The sequence below is a fragment of the Zootoca vivipara genome, chromosome 2 (assembly GCF_963506605.1).
Source record: "Zootoca vivipara chromosome 2, rZooViv1.1, whole genome shotgun sequence".
Taxonomy (NCBI): domain Eukaryota; kingdom Metazoa; phylum Chordata; class Lepidosauria; order Squamata; family Lacertidae; genus Zootoca; species Zootoca vivipara.
Window position 1 is genome coordinate 65,855,478 of NC_083277.1, and position 18,731 is coordinate 65,874,208.

General features: G+C 37.9%; 1 protein-coding gene across 3 annotated transcripts in view; it reads left to right on the forward strand.

Annotated features, from left to right (window-relative positions):
• The window catches only part of FAM13B (family with sequence similarity 13 member B), a 52,094-nt gene that overhangs the window by 21,571 nt on the left and 11,792 nt on the right, over positions 1-18,731 (forward strand). For 2 of the 3 annotated variants that reach the window (XM_035105541.2, XM_035105540.2), the window contains exons 8-15: positions 5,131-5,172; positions 6,950-7,096; positions 7,777-7,903; positions 10,514-10,578; positions 11,512-11,566; positions 11,893-12,040; positions 14,599-14,664; positions 15,778-15,985. In XM_035105541.2, the coding sequence (XP_034961432.2) occupies positions 5,131-5,172; positions 6,950-7,096; positions 7,777-7,903; positions 10,514-10,578; positions 11,512-11,566; positions 11,893-12,040; positions 14,599-14,664; positions 15,778-15,985 (858 nt within the window). The remainder of the gene's footprint in view (positions 1-5,130; positions 5,173-6,949; positions 7,097-7,776; positions 7,904-10,513; positions 10,579-11,511; positions 11,567-11,892; positions 12,041-14,598; positions 14,665-15,777; positions 15,986-18,731) is intronic. The other variant, XM_035105542.2, reaches the window with a different exon arrangement.

Genomic DNA, 18,731 nt, shown 5'->3' on the forward strand with positions numbered 1-18,731 from the left:
TTACGATTGAGTTAGATAAGCACTTTTTTGTTGATACTGTTAAATGCTTCTACAAAAGGAGAATATGAATTCTCGTGTTCCAGCTACCTTAATATTATATAAATCCTGCATGGACAGGATTTCCTATGCCTAAATAATTCTGAACAGGTGCTCATCCTCCTCTAAAACAGCTGGAGTATTTGTTGTGATAAACATGTTTCATAGCCCACTGCTGCTTACTTTTAAGAACTACTTAAGCTAGCTCTCTTGCAATTTGAGTATATTGAGGATAACTCCACTCAGGGTTTATCTTTATATTATTTGTTCATATTATTCCATATCATATTATTTCCTCTGAATATGCTAAGGTTTCTTTTCAATGTGGTGATCATACTGAGGAAGTGGATGCTAATCTGGTCAGAAGTCCTTATGATCCACCATCTTGCACCAAGAAGTAATAGAACGAAAAGCATACTAGAGCTAAAATGTTGATTGGGCAGCTTATTGTCAGTAGTGACCTCATGTTGCAGTCTATTTCTATGTAGACTGCAGGGCTTAGTGCAGCACTCCAATAGTGCCATCTTACAGGCAGCTATTGAGATCAAGCAAGCAGAATGGATAGTCAACAGAGATTGCCATACTGTATAGTTTTTCAAATGAAGTGTTTTTACATGAAATGCTCATTTGGAATAGCAAAAATAATCAGAATGGCTTACAAAGTTCTACTGCACAGGTAAATCAACTTAAAATGATAGTTTGATAAGACTAAATTAACTTTTTAGAAGCTAAACACAAATATTTTTGAAGGCATACACTGCACTATAAAACAATTTGCATGTATAATAAGCTATATAAAGTAAGCTTGTAAATATTTTCCTAATTGCTTATTTTTGTTACTAAAAATGACAGTGCTTAAGAAAATCCAAAGTGCTTTGCCCTTAAAATGTTTATGCTGCTATCTTGCTGCGTCATTCTTCATCAGCAGTCAACCCAAATGATGCTGCTGTTTGAAATACAAATGTTTGGAGGGGCACTGATAGGATACATAATACATTTATGTGCTGTGTAGCATCTTATCAAATCCTGTTAAACTGATTAGAGGGACTTTGAACTAGTAATAGGATTCCTTAGTCTTTGAAATAGTGCTGTTTCAATACACTTGTTTTTCTGAGAATCTTCACTGCATTGCATAAGTAGAGGTGTTGGGGGGGTGAGAGAGAAGAAAATGTAAGAGGAAGAGGAAAATTGTAGAATATTTTGGTTCTGGTGTTGATTAGCCTAGCAGCATGCCTATTATGGTTTGATGTTTCAGAGCACAAAATTTGAATTCCTACAAATAAGGATTGTTCTTCGTTATAATTCCCTTTTTGTTTTCTCTGTGCTTCTTGGAATTTTTGGCTTAAACAAATGTTGTAGTATATATAGCATTTGTAATATGCTATATACTAATATATTTAATAAATGGCATACTGTTTAATGTTGGCTGGAGCATATTTTTAATTGTTTTTCATTTATAATTTCTTACTTTTAATTTCCCTCTCATTTTGCTATCAGGAATTACTGTCCTGTAGCTCAAATGGTTACTAAAACCATTGGTGGTAACTAAGCATACAGTATAATCAGCTGAGAGAAAAAATGGCATTGAACTGAAGCATTTTGTGGGTTAAGGGTTCGTTCATTTTAAATGTACAAAAAATGAAATGTTATATTAGCTACTCTAAATGTACCAGTTCTGAAATAAACAGCTGGTTAGCAAAAGCAGAATAGGTTAGCTTAGTAACAAGATAAGTAGTATAGAGTAGCATTGTGGTGTGAAATAAAAACACTGAGTTTGATGGCTTTAGTCACAATAACAATAACTTTTACAAACTCCAGGGAATAGAATGTAAATAATTTATTTTAAAAATAGTTTTTTTAAAGCAAACATCAAGCTCAGGTTCAACTATTTTCTCCCTCCTCTCGCCCCCCACCCCACCCCAAATACAGTATGGTGAAATTGTAAGTATCTTACTGTGTATGAAGTACTTTGTACTGTATGTAACATACTGTACTGATATGTTATAAATTGGAAAGAAGGAGCAGTCACTGATATTTCCAGCTTGGGAATGGAGTAGAAAATGATTCGTATTATTCCAATATAAATAGGGCAAAGAGCTGATTAGGTACTTGCTATAAAGTTACTGACTTGATAATGCTTTCATATAGTAATCCCTGAGTGAGCTCCATTGTGTACTGTCATATGCTTAGGGCTGACTACAGCTTTCCCCAAAAGAACTGTATACTTTCCTGCTAAGACTATAAGCCTCCCTTTGCCACCCATCTCAAACTCTTGAAGGTAATCTCCAATTCTTTTTGTCCCATCAGTTTTCTAAAGACTCCAGTTTGGAGAGATTGGAAGAGAACATTCAGAATTGCAGCCTTTTACAAGCCCTTGTGAAAATCTGGTTTCTAGTGGCTTAGGGAGAGCAGTACACTGAGGTTTCAGCCTTCTGCCCTTTTATTAAAAGTTCAAATATTTATTTAACTTTCACATTTTCTGGTTGAAAACAACAAATGTTGTGAAAGTGTGGGTTTTAGTGCATAATATACATACTTTAAATTTCCCTGTATAATAAATTTTTATTATAAAAGTGAAGGACATTTCAAGTTCAGTGATGCTTTCTGCCCACAAAGTTTGGAAAAGCTATATACATGTACTCTCTCCCCCCCAAAAAAATCCTATATTCAGGATTCAGGATAAAACCAGATTTTTTACATTCTGGATCCTTACTTTAGAGACCCCATAATGTCCCAAAGACATTTAAGAATATTAATATCTTTGTTAACAGCATATTTTCCACCTTCCTTTTCATTTCTGTTATAATACTTCTTAAGTTGCAACAGTTCTTTGTATTAATACAGTTCTTTGTATTAATACATGAAAGTAAGCTGTATTAAATTCAGTGGGACTGACTTCTGCTTAAGTAAACATTCATAGAATTATTTAGTTAGAGCGGAGGTGCAGGGAGATATGGAACCTAAGTTTTAAACATTTATGCATTACACTCCTGAATTTTACTAATTATCTCATTTATTAAAAGAAACAACAGCTAAGACATGCTCTTCAAGTCCTCTGGCAACATTCCCCCTCCATCAAATGTTGAGGGCTCTGTCCAGCAAAATTGTCCCATATCCAAGTTCCCTCTGGACTTAAACATAAATATGGCAAAATGTCATTTTTTAAGATTCTGCCTCCCGTCACTGCTCGGTAGCACTACCTAACAAGTGTGACCTGCAACAAAATATTGCACCACAGAGTGCCCTTCACCCATGCCATGCCCCCCACTTCCGCCAGCAATAAATTAGCATTCCATTCTCACTAGAATTTCATTCTCGTTGGGCTGTTTTTGATAATCCCCTCTTAATTTTTTAAAAAATATCTTTTATTTTTCTGCACATCTTTGGGGTTGTCCTGAGCCTACCTCCCTCTCATGGGGATGATACTGTTGTGCTTACATAAGAATGCACCCTCAGAAAACGAATTCATTCTTTGTATAGTGAATGAAGACAATAAGTGTGGCTAACACGCCAACTCCTCTTTTTTAAATAATAATAATAATAATAATAATAATAATAATAATAATAATAATTATTATTATTATTATTATTTTAAAAGAAAGGTTATAGAAAATTCTGCAAAATAGTGTTATCAAACAGGATCTGATGACAATATGCGTAGTCCACATACAATTACCGGTACAGATCACTGTCAAACAAAACCAGCCTTAAAATAAAACCAAAGTAAAACCACAGGCAGGTGAATGTGTGGAAGGTAGTGACTTGAACTATTTATTATAGCATGGACACAATGGTTAAACATGAGACAGGGTTACAAAACATGGACCCTCTTAGGCCAAGGGAATCAAAGTGACTCTACATTGAAATGCTTTATCAGCTGTATTTGTAAGCTGGGGTGGTGTCCTCGGTCACTAAACCTTCTGACAAGTAGCAGCTCATCCCCTTTGAGAGACATCAGATGATGCCTTATTGCAATCTCAACTATAGAGATCATTTTGAGGACTGGAAGTACAATTTGTGGTTACATCAATGAAAACTTTCTCCCCCTAACTCTTCATACTTCTCAGTGGCACATGTCCAGTATTGATTAAGATAGTTGTGAGACCAATTATCTGAATGTGACCTGGCTGGGATTGCTAATACCTAAGTGACCTAGCTGGGATTGCTGCCATATGGACAGTCTTAATGACTGTGATCCAGTATCCTGCTACCATTTAATCAGTTGCATCAATTCACCTCACCATATATTAGGCCACATGTTTTAGGGGATTGATTTGCATGTTTGTTGTGGAACTCCCAAGTCATCAAAGGCTGAGACTGCCTCTATACCCCCCCTTGTAGGTATGAGGTATAAAATACTGTGATGATGATGTATATTTATACCATGCACTAAATGGATTGGGCCTTTCATATTCCCATCACAATCTAAGATTTTGCCAAGAAAACTATCACTGAGTCCCGTCAGGGGGAAAGGCATGGTATAAATACCCCAGGAATAATTATGTTCTGATCCCTATCTTAGTCTGGGAGGTCTGCTTTATATCAGTCTACTTAAAAATGAAGAACAAACAAAACTCTACATTCTTAATTAAGCCTCTTAATTTTTACGAGAGAACCCCTTAAAGACCATCAAATCATAGGTCAGCTTTCTGTCTATAGATTTGTTCTGTGAGGTTTTGATAGCACTGTTGTCAACCTATGTTAAACCCATGAAGATCCATGAGGATCTGTATCTTCAGTAAATGTTTTTGTGGTGCTGGCAAGCTCTGGACCTGTAGACCTTGTGTAAAATCAGACAAATTCAAGAGGAATGCATTTTTATTCTGACCTTTACCCAAACCCTATGGACAAGCAAAGTGTGCACTTTCTTTCTGGCTGGGAGAGGGAGGCAGACAAGCAGCCAGAGGGGATGGTGCCCTTAGTGCACTCCAAATGTGTCCATGGGCCCAAAATGGTTGGTGACACCTGATTTATATTTTTTAAAGATAGAATATGTACAATTCTGAAAAGCGCCATTAGGTTTAATCCAGAACCCCTGTTTGATGTTGAAATATTACGTGGCAAAGGGAGACCATTATTTCTCTTTCATTGCAGTGCTCATCTCTCTCCTTTAAGCATCCTGCCAGCCTCTGCAGAGTAAGTATAAATTCTCCACAGGAATCGAAAATACTATTAATTGGACTGTGTTCTGTTATGGAAGTGTTGCACTGTTTGTGCATTAGTTTATAAAGTTTAAAGAGACACCTCTAGTTAAGAATTGAATGGCTACTTAAAGTCCGTATATTAAATCCCCCTCCATATTTCTTGATACTCCTACTTATTCACTAACTTTTCTAACAGTCCATAACCTTGAGTTATTTCCCCTTCCAATCCTCCTTTTTTCTTACTCTATTGCACCTTTTTCTTTTAAGCCTCTGTGTGCCACAATACTTCATGTGCTTATTTCTCAGCCTAGCTTTCCAACTTCAGCTATGCCATCCTGCATCTCCTCCTTACTTCACTTCTGAGCACTCTTGCCTCTGTTTTCTCTTATTTTGCCAGCGTTGAGACTCTATGTACCTTTTCGAAACATTTCTTCCTACCTAATTGACCATTCAGTTCCATGCTAACTGCACTGTTATGTTGCTGATACCTTTACTCTGAGCCCTCAAGAGATTTCATGACATAACAACACCTGAGCCCAAAGAACAAGGTAGTTTATGGCAACAGGCATATTTTGAGTGAACTTGAGTCCATGTTGCTAATTTTACAAGTAGCATTATTAGGTCAGATGTAGCTGACAGTTTTAGAATAAAAAACATCTACCGTATTTTCTGGCATATAAGACGACTGGACGTATAAGACGACCCCCAACTTTTCTAGTTAAAATATAGAGTTTGGGATATACTCACCGTATAAATAAGACGACCCGGCGTGTAAGATGACCCCCGACTTTTGAGAAGATTTTCCTGGGTTAAAAAGTAGTCTTATACCCAGGAAAATACAGTAAGTACTGTAGGCAGATGTCCATAATAAAATTGACACCCACGTCTCATCTGCGTTAGGAAACATAACCAGTGTTAATCAGAAAAGTCCTGAAACAATAGAACCTTAAGCTGGAGTCTATGCGTTATAGAAAGCCCAGCTGGCCAGAAATCTAGAAGCCAACCTATTGGATATCTAATGCATAAGATCAGGGGTCAGCAAACTTTTTCAGCAGGGGGCCAGTCCACTGTCCCTCAGACCTTGTGGGGGGCCAGACTATATTTTGAAAAAAAATATGAACAGATTCCTATGCCCCACAAATAACCCAGAGGTGCATTTTAAATAAAAGGACACATTCTACTCATGTAAAAACACCAGACAGGCTCCACAAATAACCCAGAGATGCATTTTAAATAAAAGGACGCATTCTACTCATGTAAAATCATGCTGATTCCTGGACCATTCGCGGGTGAGATTTAGAAGGCGATTGGGCTGCATCCGGCCCCCGGACCTTAGTTTGGAGACCCCTGCATAAGAGACTTAGTTATGTGAGTTATACTACCTTCTTAATGTCTAGTAGAGTAGGTTTTCATATGACTTAAAATACCCAAATGACACCACATGTGGTGGTAAATATCCTCTTGTCAATCTAAGGAATAATCTGTTGAGAATATATTTTGGATTTACTATTTGATAGCTGTGTTTGTTACTTGCCCAAGCTCTTTAGATGAATAGTCTTGCAAAAAGTTAATACAATACAGTTTTAAGTAAATTGAAAGGTGTGTGTGTGCGTGCGCACGCACGCACATGCGTGCTGATCACTCCGGTTTTCAAGTCTGTTTTCTTTTTTTGTGCTCTGCTTGCTTGGTACAGAATTGGGAAATGAAATTATACTATGTGGATAAATTAGATTGCTACTAAAACATAACTTCTTCTTTTTAAAAAAAAGCATCTTGGAAAGAACAATTAGAGCAGCTGTGGAACAACATCTCTTTGATCTGCAGAGCAGCATAGATCAAGATCTCAAGAATTTACACCACCACCAAATGGTGTGCCAAGAAGCAAATATTAAGGGGGATGAAGGATCTAACAACCAGTAAGCTGACATTTTACTACTGGATTATATTTTACTATTATATTTTACTATTTTTTATATAGCAACATCATGTTACCGTATATAAACCGGCAGTAAGTAAATAAAACAAATGCAACTGCTATGTGGCAGAGCAATATTTTGGTCTTTTGTGTAACTAAGCTCTGTGTTATACCGTAAGTATTGCCACTGCTGATCCGAACAACTTAGTAGTTGAATTTCCTTGATTACTGTGTGAAGGCAGCCTATTCCATTATCTGCTGTCTGTGTGTGTACTTGACAGGAGCAATACATGTTTTCCCCCAAGAGTGATACCTGTAACCAGTGCTTTTTTCTGGGGGGATGCAGGGGTACACATACCCCTAAACATTTTGTGAATGTTTCTACTTTTGTCCATTTACTGTATTTATTTTTCTCAATTTGAACTATAAAATGGTGATTTTCTTGAGTCAAAATGAGAGTAGAAAAAAAGCACTGCCTGTAACTAATAGTAAATTAAGAATTGTGCCAGAGGAGACAATTCAGATATATCATTGATCCTTTAAATAACCCATTTTTTCTTTTCTGAAAGCAGTTCGACTTATGAACGTCTTCTAACCTAATTGTACCCCAGGATTTTCCCAGCATTTTTTAAACTTCTAATAATTGCAGCATTTAAAAAATAATATTTGTTTTGATATTAGGGATGTTTCTGAAAAGACTATTACTAAAGATGGTGAGAATCTTGGTGACTGCTCTGAAGCTGTGGATTGCACTAATTTAGACAATGAAGTTATACAGCCTGTGTCTGAGGAAAAGGAAAATTATCAGGTAACATAGCACAGAATTATGCTTTGTGCATCTTATATCACAATATTCTGTGGAATTTGCTTCTTAGTAAATGTGCATAGAACTGTACTGCATATGCTTTATAGCAACATTGGGGAAAAGTAGGTGCCCTGAACCTATATTTTGTTCAACTCCATCCCAATAAGCTATTGTATTTGTTTTTGTTTGTAACTTGCAGTTTTGATGTCCCATCTACTAACCAAAGTTCTTGCGGCAGCACTACAGTAGAAGTACTCGATTTTATTTCCCTAGTTTCTCCAGTTTATTTCTTGGAAATTTTACTTAAAGCTTCATGCTTTGCCAAGTGCAAGGGGTTTCTTTTTCAGGGTTTTCAGAAGTAAACATGGGTTGTAAGGAAGTCTTAAGATTTATGGCAATTTATTCATAAGAGTTAATGGCAAAACAAGCAAGCAGATAACACCCCCATTCATCTGCTTAGAGCTCCAAAGATACAGCAGCGGAGAGACCCCATGCTGGCTTTCAGGTCTGCATCAAAAGCTCACTTCTTGGGTCAAACTTCAGGGTTTTTATCCTGTCTGTCCTAGGATGTCCTGTCACGCCTCATGTGGCATGAGGTGCGATCATTTAACTATCCAGACCTGTTTGTTTAACTATCCAGACCTAGCACCATGGGTCTTATGGTCTGGGTATGTGCCATCAGACAAACCAACAGCTAAGCAACAAAATTAACTCTGAGGTCCTTTTGATGTACCACAGCTGCATTATCTCTAATCAGGGGATGCTCCCCGCATTAGCACTTCAGTCTGGGAAAGAAAACAAGTCAGCATGATTCCGTAATAACATCACCTGCTACCAGCCTAGAGGCTAAGAGAAGTAGAGAGGGCCTGTTATCTGGTATCCTCTATGATGACATGAAGGACTAATTGTGCTGCTCAAAATACCATGGATCTTCTGGTGTATTTCCACTACACTTCATGAACTTCAAAAAATGGAAGCTTGGCATGAAACAAGCTTCTCAGCTCCTTTCATTTGCTCATTTGTAGTGTATATTCACAAATATTTTTCACCTTTTCACTTGTTGCAGAAAATGGTGGAAACTGAGGCAAGTGAAAAGCAATAGGAATTGGAAGCTTTGTTCTGTAGTGTTAGGTATGGTTGGCAAAATGGTTGCACTCTTGTACCAAATAGTTGCAAATGTATACTGTATTTTGAAATATTTGAAAGTTAATTTTCCACATCAAGGTTATACAGTATTTGGACAATCATAATTATTGTGACAGGAAGAAATGTAGCCTTCTCTTGGGATCTCACAACCCCACTCCCTCTCTTTCATCATGACCATGAAGAGGAGAAGCTTTGGCTTCTGGTTTTATTTAACCACAGCTGCTTGTGTCATCCAAATTCAACAAATTGCTAAATCATAACTACTGTATGTTTGGTTTGAAACAACAAAGCCCAAATATTGCTCTGCATAACAGAATGTTTCTCTCCAGATTCTTTAAGCTCACTCTCGATCCCCCATATATTTTTGAATTGAGCTCATCATATTGCACAGTTAGCGCCTTCACAAGGAATACTCACGAACTGAATCAATGTAAGCATTGGGCATAAGTCCAGAACCCACAAAAATAGGGGGAAACAAATTATGATGAGTTGTTGTTTTTGTGTGAAACCTCACAAAGGAGAGGATAGGTTCTTGCCAAAAGGGGCTTGAAGTTTAGATATTGACACAAGGGATGGACATAGCAGAGGAAAAGGAGAGAAATAGGTGCAAGAGTCAAAAGAGGAAGATCATTTAGAATGTAAACAGCCTGAAGCCTGCTCAGTCCCTTTGGAGGGATTTGAGGGGTGCAGTTGGGAGGCTACATTAGCAATCTGGACAGCTGCTTGGCGCTGACTTCGGTAGGATGTATGAATTCCTTAATTATTTTTCAAAATGTCAACAGGGACTGAACAAGCTGTGATAAGTTTAGTTTAGGCTACTGGCAGTTCTAGCTACGCCTCCGAAAAAGAAATACTTCATGACTCTCAGCAGTTTCCAACTTGTTATATGTAGTTGGAATTAGGGAGCTCACAAAATGCATTATAGCGGAAATAAGTGTTTTGTCAGTAAAATTTGCATCGATAAATCTGATCTTGTTACTAATGAGTAAAAGTATGTGTTCCTCTGTTGTTGCTTTACATAGTATGAGTGCTTGCTGCCAGTAGCAAGCATCTCATTTTATCCTTGTCGCTTCTTTATTTAGTAACAAGGATTAATTGTACCTTTTGGTGTGTCCAACTGATGATTCATCTTACATAAGCTGAGGACAAGTCCTCATCATGTTTGTCATTATTGTTTAGTTCAGATCTTTGGGCCTCAAATCTGCAATTAATATGTGTCAGTAGCCCCTTTTGAAAAAATCTGTTTTCTAGATATAAGAAGAGAGATAAAAATAAACAGTCTATTTATGTTATATTAATGTTTTCTAATAAATTGTGGTTTGGCTTAAGGAACTTAAGGAACTGAATGTATATTTGGGTTGACCACACATAAAAACTTAAGTTTGGTTTATTTTTATTTTTAAAAAATAAGATGTGGATGTTTCAGTCTGAAGTATCATGCTGAAGTCTGTGTTTTTTCCTAAATAGGAAGCAGGCATATTATTGCAGCCATGTGATGGAACAGAAGATGCTAAAGAGTCTGTTGGAGATAAGTATGTATTTTAGTATAAATGAGAGTATTGAGGGGGTGTAATGTGACAGTTTGCATTTCTAGTATCAGCTTTGTGAATGCTGAATAATTTTTGTTCAGATAAAATCTTTCAAAAATTGAGTCATCATCCAGAAGTGATTTGACTGGCATGAGTACTTCTATTTGTTGTCAGAACAATGGAGAAACTGGCAGTTATTTTATCCGTTTAGACTTTAAAGTCATTTGCTTTTAAAAACAGTGTTTTTATTTTAGGTGGGCTGCTTAGGTGTCCAGGTTTTTGTGATTACTTAATTGTTTTATTAGAGTAGGGAAATGGGAAAGTTAATAATAATTTAATTTAAGCCTATTATCTGGCATAGCAACCTTTCCATTAACTCAGTTATTGTACTTGCAGTTATTAATGTATCAGAAGGTCTTGTGGCTCTGACCCCAAGTGTCTCCTCTAGCAAAGTTCCTGCTATACATTCTGGCTCAATTCAGATAAATCATGGTTAAGGAAGTTTAACTATGGTTTCACATGATGTCTGAATTGACAAACCATGGTTTGCAGTCAGTTGACAAACTAGAACTGAAAGCCATTTTTAGTGGGTTTCCAAACCATGGTTTTTGCTAATTATGATTTCACATGACCTCTGAATTGACAAACAATAGCTGTGGCTACTGCTATTGATCCACCTTCCAAGGCTACTATATCTAGAGATGAGAGTGTTGGGCAGATGAAAAATGAAAGCAGACAAGTATCTCTAATTGATGATTTGCTTGATTGTTTGGAAGCTTAAACTGTTCCTTGGGGTTCTGAATCATGATTGGCACAAACCATGGTTTAGTGTGATATCTGAATTGAGCCTATATGTGTGGTATAAAAGAATAAATTGTCTTCACAGATGCTTTGAAGTAATAATCTGCTCAAACAATAATAAGACTCTGTTTATAGGCAAGATTGTACATCATTTGATGATGGTGACAAAATGACTTCACACGTGATTCTGGTGAGAAATTGCTTCTTTATTTTTCCTTGTAAAGCTAGGCCTTAGTGTTAAACATGCTTGCTTACTTAAATGTGCACTCTCCCTAAGAGTCTCGTGTTTCCTTTGTGCCAGAGTGGTTGCTTATTTGGGGGGGGGGAGTGTTTGCTTATGTGTGTGGAGTTCATTGGCATAATGTTTAGTTATATTCACATTCATAGATCTTCTAGACAGAAAAACACTGTGAATTTAATACACAGAGATTTTTTTGGGTTGTTTTTTCCCCTGGAGACTGAAACTTGCTAACTCCACTGTAGAGTGATTAGAGTAATTGTGATGTTTATTTACAGGGTTTTATTAGCAAAGTTTGTGATCCAAGTGTCAAAAATGAGCTGGAAGAACTGAAAAACAGAAATAACAATGCTCCCGAAGCAACATTGTGTGTCCCTGTCCCACATCTTGATTTGAAGAATGTGAATGGTGGTGACAAATGGGAAGGTAATTCTGAATCCTTTGATACTTTTGAAGAACAGAGTAATTCTGAAACTTTTCAGAAGCTTGCATTTGTTTTCCATTAATTTTGGATGATCTCATAGCATTTTAAGAAATGGACTAGTAGCTGTTTGAAAGAAGTGTGAAGAGAAAATAGATGACTAGAATGATACATTTTGGGGGTTGAGGCCGCCATTCAGTTTATCCTAAACATAACCAAAAGCAAAGCAACCTAATGCTTATTCAAGCCCTTAAAAAGTATTCATATGCTTTTAACATTCCTGTACAACATGTGTGTGCTTCCAGTGAGTCACCTTTTTAGAGTATCTGTCATGTATAGAACTCTGTATATAGCTGGCATGGCAAGTATACTGCAACCCTCTGGCGAATCCACTACCAAATCTTTAAGCTGCAAGGTAGGCGGGGATCATCCTAGAAATGATGCAGTGAATCCTTCATGCCTCTCCAGGCCCAAGGATTGGGACAAAGACTGAAGGTTGTCTGTGCCAAGCTCACAGGCTCAAATCAGCAGTCACCCCACCACCTTCCCACCATCATTTATTGCCGTGGAGCCTAAGAACATGAGAAAAGTCCTGCTGGATCACACCAGAGGCCCTTCTAGTTCAGCATCCTGTAATCACAGTAGCCATCCAGTTGCCTATGTGCAGCCTACAAGCAGGACCCGAGCACAACCCTACTCTCTCCTGAACACAGCAGCAGAAATGGGAGCAGTTTCCCAGATCACTGTGCATATGAGATGCCTAGAACACCTGAGCCCAAGCAGCAGCCAGAACGGCAATACTCCTTGCCCTCTTATACTGTGGGAAATGAGTGGGAGCTTCCTTGAATGCTATGCTCCTGAGGTGCCTTGAGTGCCTTGGCCCAAGCAGTATTCACACCTCTCTTCTTTCCTTTCCTACAAGAAAGGAGCATGTAGGCCATATAATGGCCAAACCAGCAGGGGCTTCTTAGCCACAGTTTTTAACTTTGGTGCAAAGTGCAGCTCTAAATGATATACAGTGGCATGTAGTGTTAGAGCTTACTTACGAAGCAAGTATGTACTGCCCTGTTGTATAACAAATTTGGAAACTCATAATTCAACTAACCTCAATATTAATATCAATTTGAGGTATAGATATTGTTTTATGTATAATTTAAAAATCAACCTGGTGTTCTTATGTAGTATCGGGCATTTAGGGCTATTCTTTTTACACTAATGGGTAAATAAAAATTGTTGGAATTTCTTATAGAACGGGAAAGGTGAATACCTGGACACCAGGAACACAGACATGAAACTTTCAGTCTTCGGTTAATTTTTTGGTATTATAAAAAGTATGAATACTATTGCATCAGATGTAACACCAAGCCATAATGTGGCACTATGAGAATGACTCTGGAAGGAGTCTCTCTGGCTTTTGCACTCCCTCTTCCACCTTCTCCAAATACATTTAGAGTAATTAAGGACTTCATTGTTATCAGCAAACCATATGGAAAACTATGATTTGCACATGTACAATAAATTAGCGTTTGATCCTAATTTGCAGAACAAACACAAATGGTTGTTTGCTAGTTTGGATGTAAGGGTAAACTTTATGCTGAAAGCCAGGAACTGCTTTGAGCATGAAGGAATATTGGAGGAAGGCACACATACCAAACCATGTAGCTGAGCCGGTGTGTGGATGTGTACCAATATTAATCCCAACATGGAATTACTTCCCACATAGGTGATAGCTTCCATCCCCATTTTTTCCTGAATCTAAGCATAAGGAGTATACCTTGTGCCCAAATATCTGCTTTAAAAACAACAACAGTCCTTTGTTTAGATGGTAGGAATGTCAGCTTCTCAGGTTGCTATTAGAAGAAAAAATGTGGCAAGTAGGACTTCTTATTCTGTTTGTTGCTGTACTTGTATCCCCTTTGTGCTCTTGGAAGGTTATGCATGGTCCTTTGGACCCTGGACTAAATCTGGTCATTTTCTGTTCTGTTGAAATCAATTAGAATTCTAGTACTGTATGCTAAACTTTTTATGTTAGACTAGTTGGATTCCTGTGTAAGCCTGTGGGATCCTGGTCTACTTCATTAGTTTGAAGAGTGAGGCCTGCTTAGTATGTTGTGATTAAAAAATCGGCTTCAACCAGTATTTATATTAACATTTATCATTCTAATTAAACAAATGCATATGTTGAGTGCACAAATAATTTAATTATTTCCCTGCATTTTGAATTGCTATTACTATCTTTAACAACGTGAGCAAAAAACTGTCTTGTGTGGAAATCCTCTTCCTTTAAAAACGTGTTTTGCTAAAACATGGGAAAGCATGTGGCTTTTTGTTTGTCACCTCTGATCCAACCCTTCTGGAAAGGCTTTTAATTAATAAAGGGCCTAATTTTGAGTGGTGCTGGGCACCTTCAACTGTCCCACATCAGTGGGAATGGAGTGCTCACACCTGGCCCACTCAATTGGAAGACTTTCCTTGTGCTGTACTTCCTACATGTTATGTATGGTTTGTTCTAACTGTGCGATGTGTTCACTTCAGTATTTTTTGCCATTTTTTCATTTATTAGCACCATGCCCTATCACTTTTCCCCTCATTGATTTCAAAACAATGCATCTGCAGACAGAAGGGGAGGGTAAGTATGGCTCGCCATACATTCAGTTATCTACATTTTTTCATGGTTATGGTTGCTTTCAAATTACCCCTTTACCTGCTGCCTTCTGAAGAGCCATAACTTACTTATAGAGGCACATGCCTTGCATGCATCAGGTTCCAGGTTCAGTTAAAGCATTCCAACCAGCAGGGCTGGGAAATACCTCTGCTTGAGACCTTGGAGAGCTGCTACCAGTCAGAGTGGTGATTAATCTGCTAGATGGACAACCAATGGTCTGACTCTGCATAGGGCAGTTTAATATGCTCACAACATGAGGACATGCCTGGTTTGTGTTTTTTAAACCCGGCATCTTTTACTTCAAGCCAGTGATTCCTTAAAGGCATTTTTGTACTCGGTGGGAAGCAGGTACAAGTGGGTCAATCAACATTTTGTCGTGTTACCATTCCATATTCTTTGAACTTAGCGTTCAAGTAGAATAATTGCACTGGAAATTATGGTAACTATATTTATCCTGTTAGCAGCTAAGCAGACAGCTAAAAAGCCCTTAAGAGAGATGTATCTATACAAATTTTAAAGGGACATTAACAAGGATTTTATTTCCTGTGATCCCTTACTTAATCTTTCAGTTCCTTTAAAGCAGAAATCATTTTATGAAACATATAAACAAATCATTTTTTCCCTCAAATTTGGAATTTTATTCTGTTCTTTTTTCATGTTTGAAAACAATTTATGCTCCTTCAACATCGCTCTAAAACTAGTGAACTAATCCTATATATCAACACATGAAGGAAGTCAGAACTTTTAATATACTGAAGCATAGAAGATTTTGTTTTGTTTTCTAACAGTACAGTCCTATACATGTCTACTTAGAAATCTGTTGTGCAGAATTGTACAACTTTTTAAAGTAATGCATGCTGACTATTCAGAAAAATGTGTAAGTTGTATACACTCATGAAAATTGTTGTATATGTATTTTGGGTGCATTGGGGTATTTATTTTTTGTTTGCTTTATGACATGTAGCTTTCCAGTGCATTTCACCATTCATTTTGTGTATAAGGATACTATTTAATGCACACTTGGTTTTCCTCTAATACCTAAGTGCCATTTGCTCTTTATTTCATTGTCTTTTGTAGAGCCGTTTCCTGCTTTTAAATCATGGCAGGAAGAAAGTGAATCTGGAGAAGCTCAGCTTTCTCCACAAGCTGGAAGAATGAATCATCCTCTGGAAGAAGACAGTCATCCCATATTGTCCCATCGGAGTTTGGATTTTGGACAAAGCCAACGTTTTCTGCATGATCCAGAAAAAGCAGATTCTTCATCTAAAGCACTTTCTTTTGTTAGGTAGGTAGTTAATGCTCACAACTAAGCTACACAAGAGAAATTCTTGCAATTCCATGTGTTAGGATTTAGAATTCTTTATCTCATCTTTGTAAACCCAAATCCTGAGTGCCATGAAATGGGTGTCCATCTGGTCCTGTAATCCTCTCCTATGAAATTACTTTGCAAAACCTTTTTTGGTTCCATATAATGCCTATCAGAAAGAATGAAGGGAAGAATGCAGACTATTGTATCCCGTTGTAGTCATCCACTGATGAAAAGCTCCTTTATCAAGCTTAGGAGCATTTGCCTTACTGAGAGGAGTTTCACAGTTTTCAAATTCTGTTGTTTGGAGTCAGTTCTCTGTAGAAAAGAGGTGTTTTGATGTAAAAGCTGAGATAGAATTGTAGGGTTAGAAGGGACCCCAAGGGTCATCTAGTCCATCTCCCTGCATTGCAGACTTGGGAGGCTTCTGTACCTAGTCTGTAGAAATCTCAAACCTGATTTTCATTTGGATCCATTGAATTTGCTCATTGCTCATTGAAATCTATTCAGGACTAACTTAAGCCCTACTGGATCCAGTGGGTCTAGTCAAAGTTGTAACTACAAGGAAAGGTTAGAGCATTTTGGTCTTTTTCATTGAGAAGTAAGGTGGCACACAATAGAGGCGTATAAGATAACATTGGGCGGTCTTCACCTAATCTGTCAGTGCAAAGCCTGTACAAGGGATTTTGCTTGCGCAGTGGAGTTCCCCCCTCCCCCACACCTCTGGAATTGGCCTGGGGGGTTTCAGGAGAACTCCTAGGGCAGCACATTGGGGAGAGGAGAGGGGCTGATCAATCGTTCCATCGAGCAGGCAGCAGTTCATCATAGAGCGACATTGAATTCCACCCAAAGTGTAAAGAAAGTGGATAGGAAGATGTTTTTCATCTTCTCTCATAACACTAGTACTCAGGTCCATCCTGTACCTCTTCATACGGTGCATAAAATATGAATTTTGCTGCTAACATGGATTGCTTTAAAAGGAATTAGACAAATTTATAGATAAGGCTATAAGTGGCTACTAACTATGATGGCTTTATTCCCACCGGTGAATGTATTATACCTCTGAGTACTTGCAGGTGAGAAACGCTAGTGGGGAGAGTGCTGCTGCAGACAGGTCCTCCTTTTCAGCTTCCCCATAGGCATTTGGTTGGCCACTGTGAGAACAGGATGCTGGATTTGATGGGCTTTGGCCTGATCCAGCAGAGCTGTTCTTCTGTTCATAACTAAGTGGATCCAATCCATTTATGCTTAAACTACATGGTCATTGTTGTGATGCTATCTAGTTTGACTTTTAGTGTGTATGGATTTTCCACCTGTTTCCAGCTAACGTAAAGCAGATTTAACACTGTGGTTGTAGGGAACGGCATTCTAGAGTACACTGAACCCACCCATAATAGGCAAAATGTTATATCATTTTAATGATGGAGACTTGACTTGACTTGCCCTGAGTTCTGATTCATGTTAGTTATTGAGCATTGTTACACAAGAATACTTTTCTGGTTATGAAAATTATACACAAGCCAACCATTGTCACTACAAAGTTTTCATTTTTTTCTGAAGTGGAAGAACAATGAGTGAAAAGCATACTCAGTCAAGGCTTCAAGTCTCATGTGGGCCTGAACCATCTTCTTGCCACAAGCTTTCTTCATAATGGATAGTGGTTACAGTTTAAAAGTTCTACAATGCTACAACTGACTTCAGTGCTCCTAAACATGTTTATAGCTGCAAAAAGTATTAAGGGTTGCATCTAGCACTTCTGTTGCATGAATGGAACAGACTTACACTCCCACGTTGGGATTTGTCCTTTTCCTTCCCACTGTCATCTTCAAAACCTTCTCCAGACAGGGGGATGCCCTGCAGCAAATTTTGGTGATGAATTGGGGTGGCAGAGAGAAATGTAGATACAGCCCATAGTGTTTAACTTATGGAGTACTGGTTGGGTCCTAACATGTCAGCTTTTTTATTTTCCTTTCCAGTGCTTAGCTAAATTGTTTGTCATTCTCAAGATCTCATTTCCCTGTGTACTTGTATATTTCACTACCATTCTTCACTGCTTCTTAAGCACCTTTGTTGGACCTGGGCAGACCATATACCTACAGCACCTACATCTGTAGAGTCTTCATCTTGGTGTTTACAGCAATAAGGTCCCTGGACTTTAATTAAAATGGAAATTGGCTGGTTTTGTCTCAGAGCAGTAGTGGTCTGGGGAAATCTATGGAGAAATGGTGATGTCCATTTGTTTTTGTTTTTTAAAATGCATAGTTGTTACTTGTTTCGCTAAGCAGGTGCTAGGGAATTCAGGCTTCTGAGATCTTGCATAATGATACACTCTTGTTCTATATCTCTTTCTCTGCTGCCTTTTACTTTTAACCCCATGCCAATATGTCTTCTGAGACTATTACTTTGCATAAGCATGGACCACCTGACATCTGTCTCCATCTTCTACACAACCTTTGACTCAAACCTTGTCAGGTTTCCCCCCCAGTACGGTATTAACAAAATACTTGGAGCTTATGTCTCATACAGTTACATGGTGCATAGAGCGGTATTTGTGTTGTTCAGTAAGAAATAACTTCTTAATATGCCTGGATTACAGCATGTCGTCAGTTGTCCAAATTTGTGACTTCTTTTCCAAAACATCAATTTAAAATAGTACTACTTTCACTTCCCTGGACTTAACTGCCCCTGGCTCCAGAAAATTCTGTTTCATCCTATGTTGTAGGCA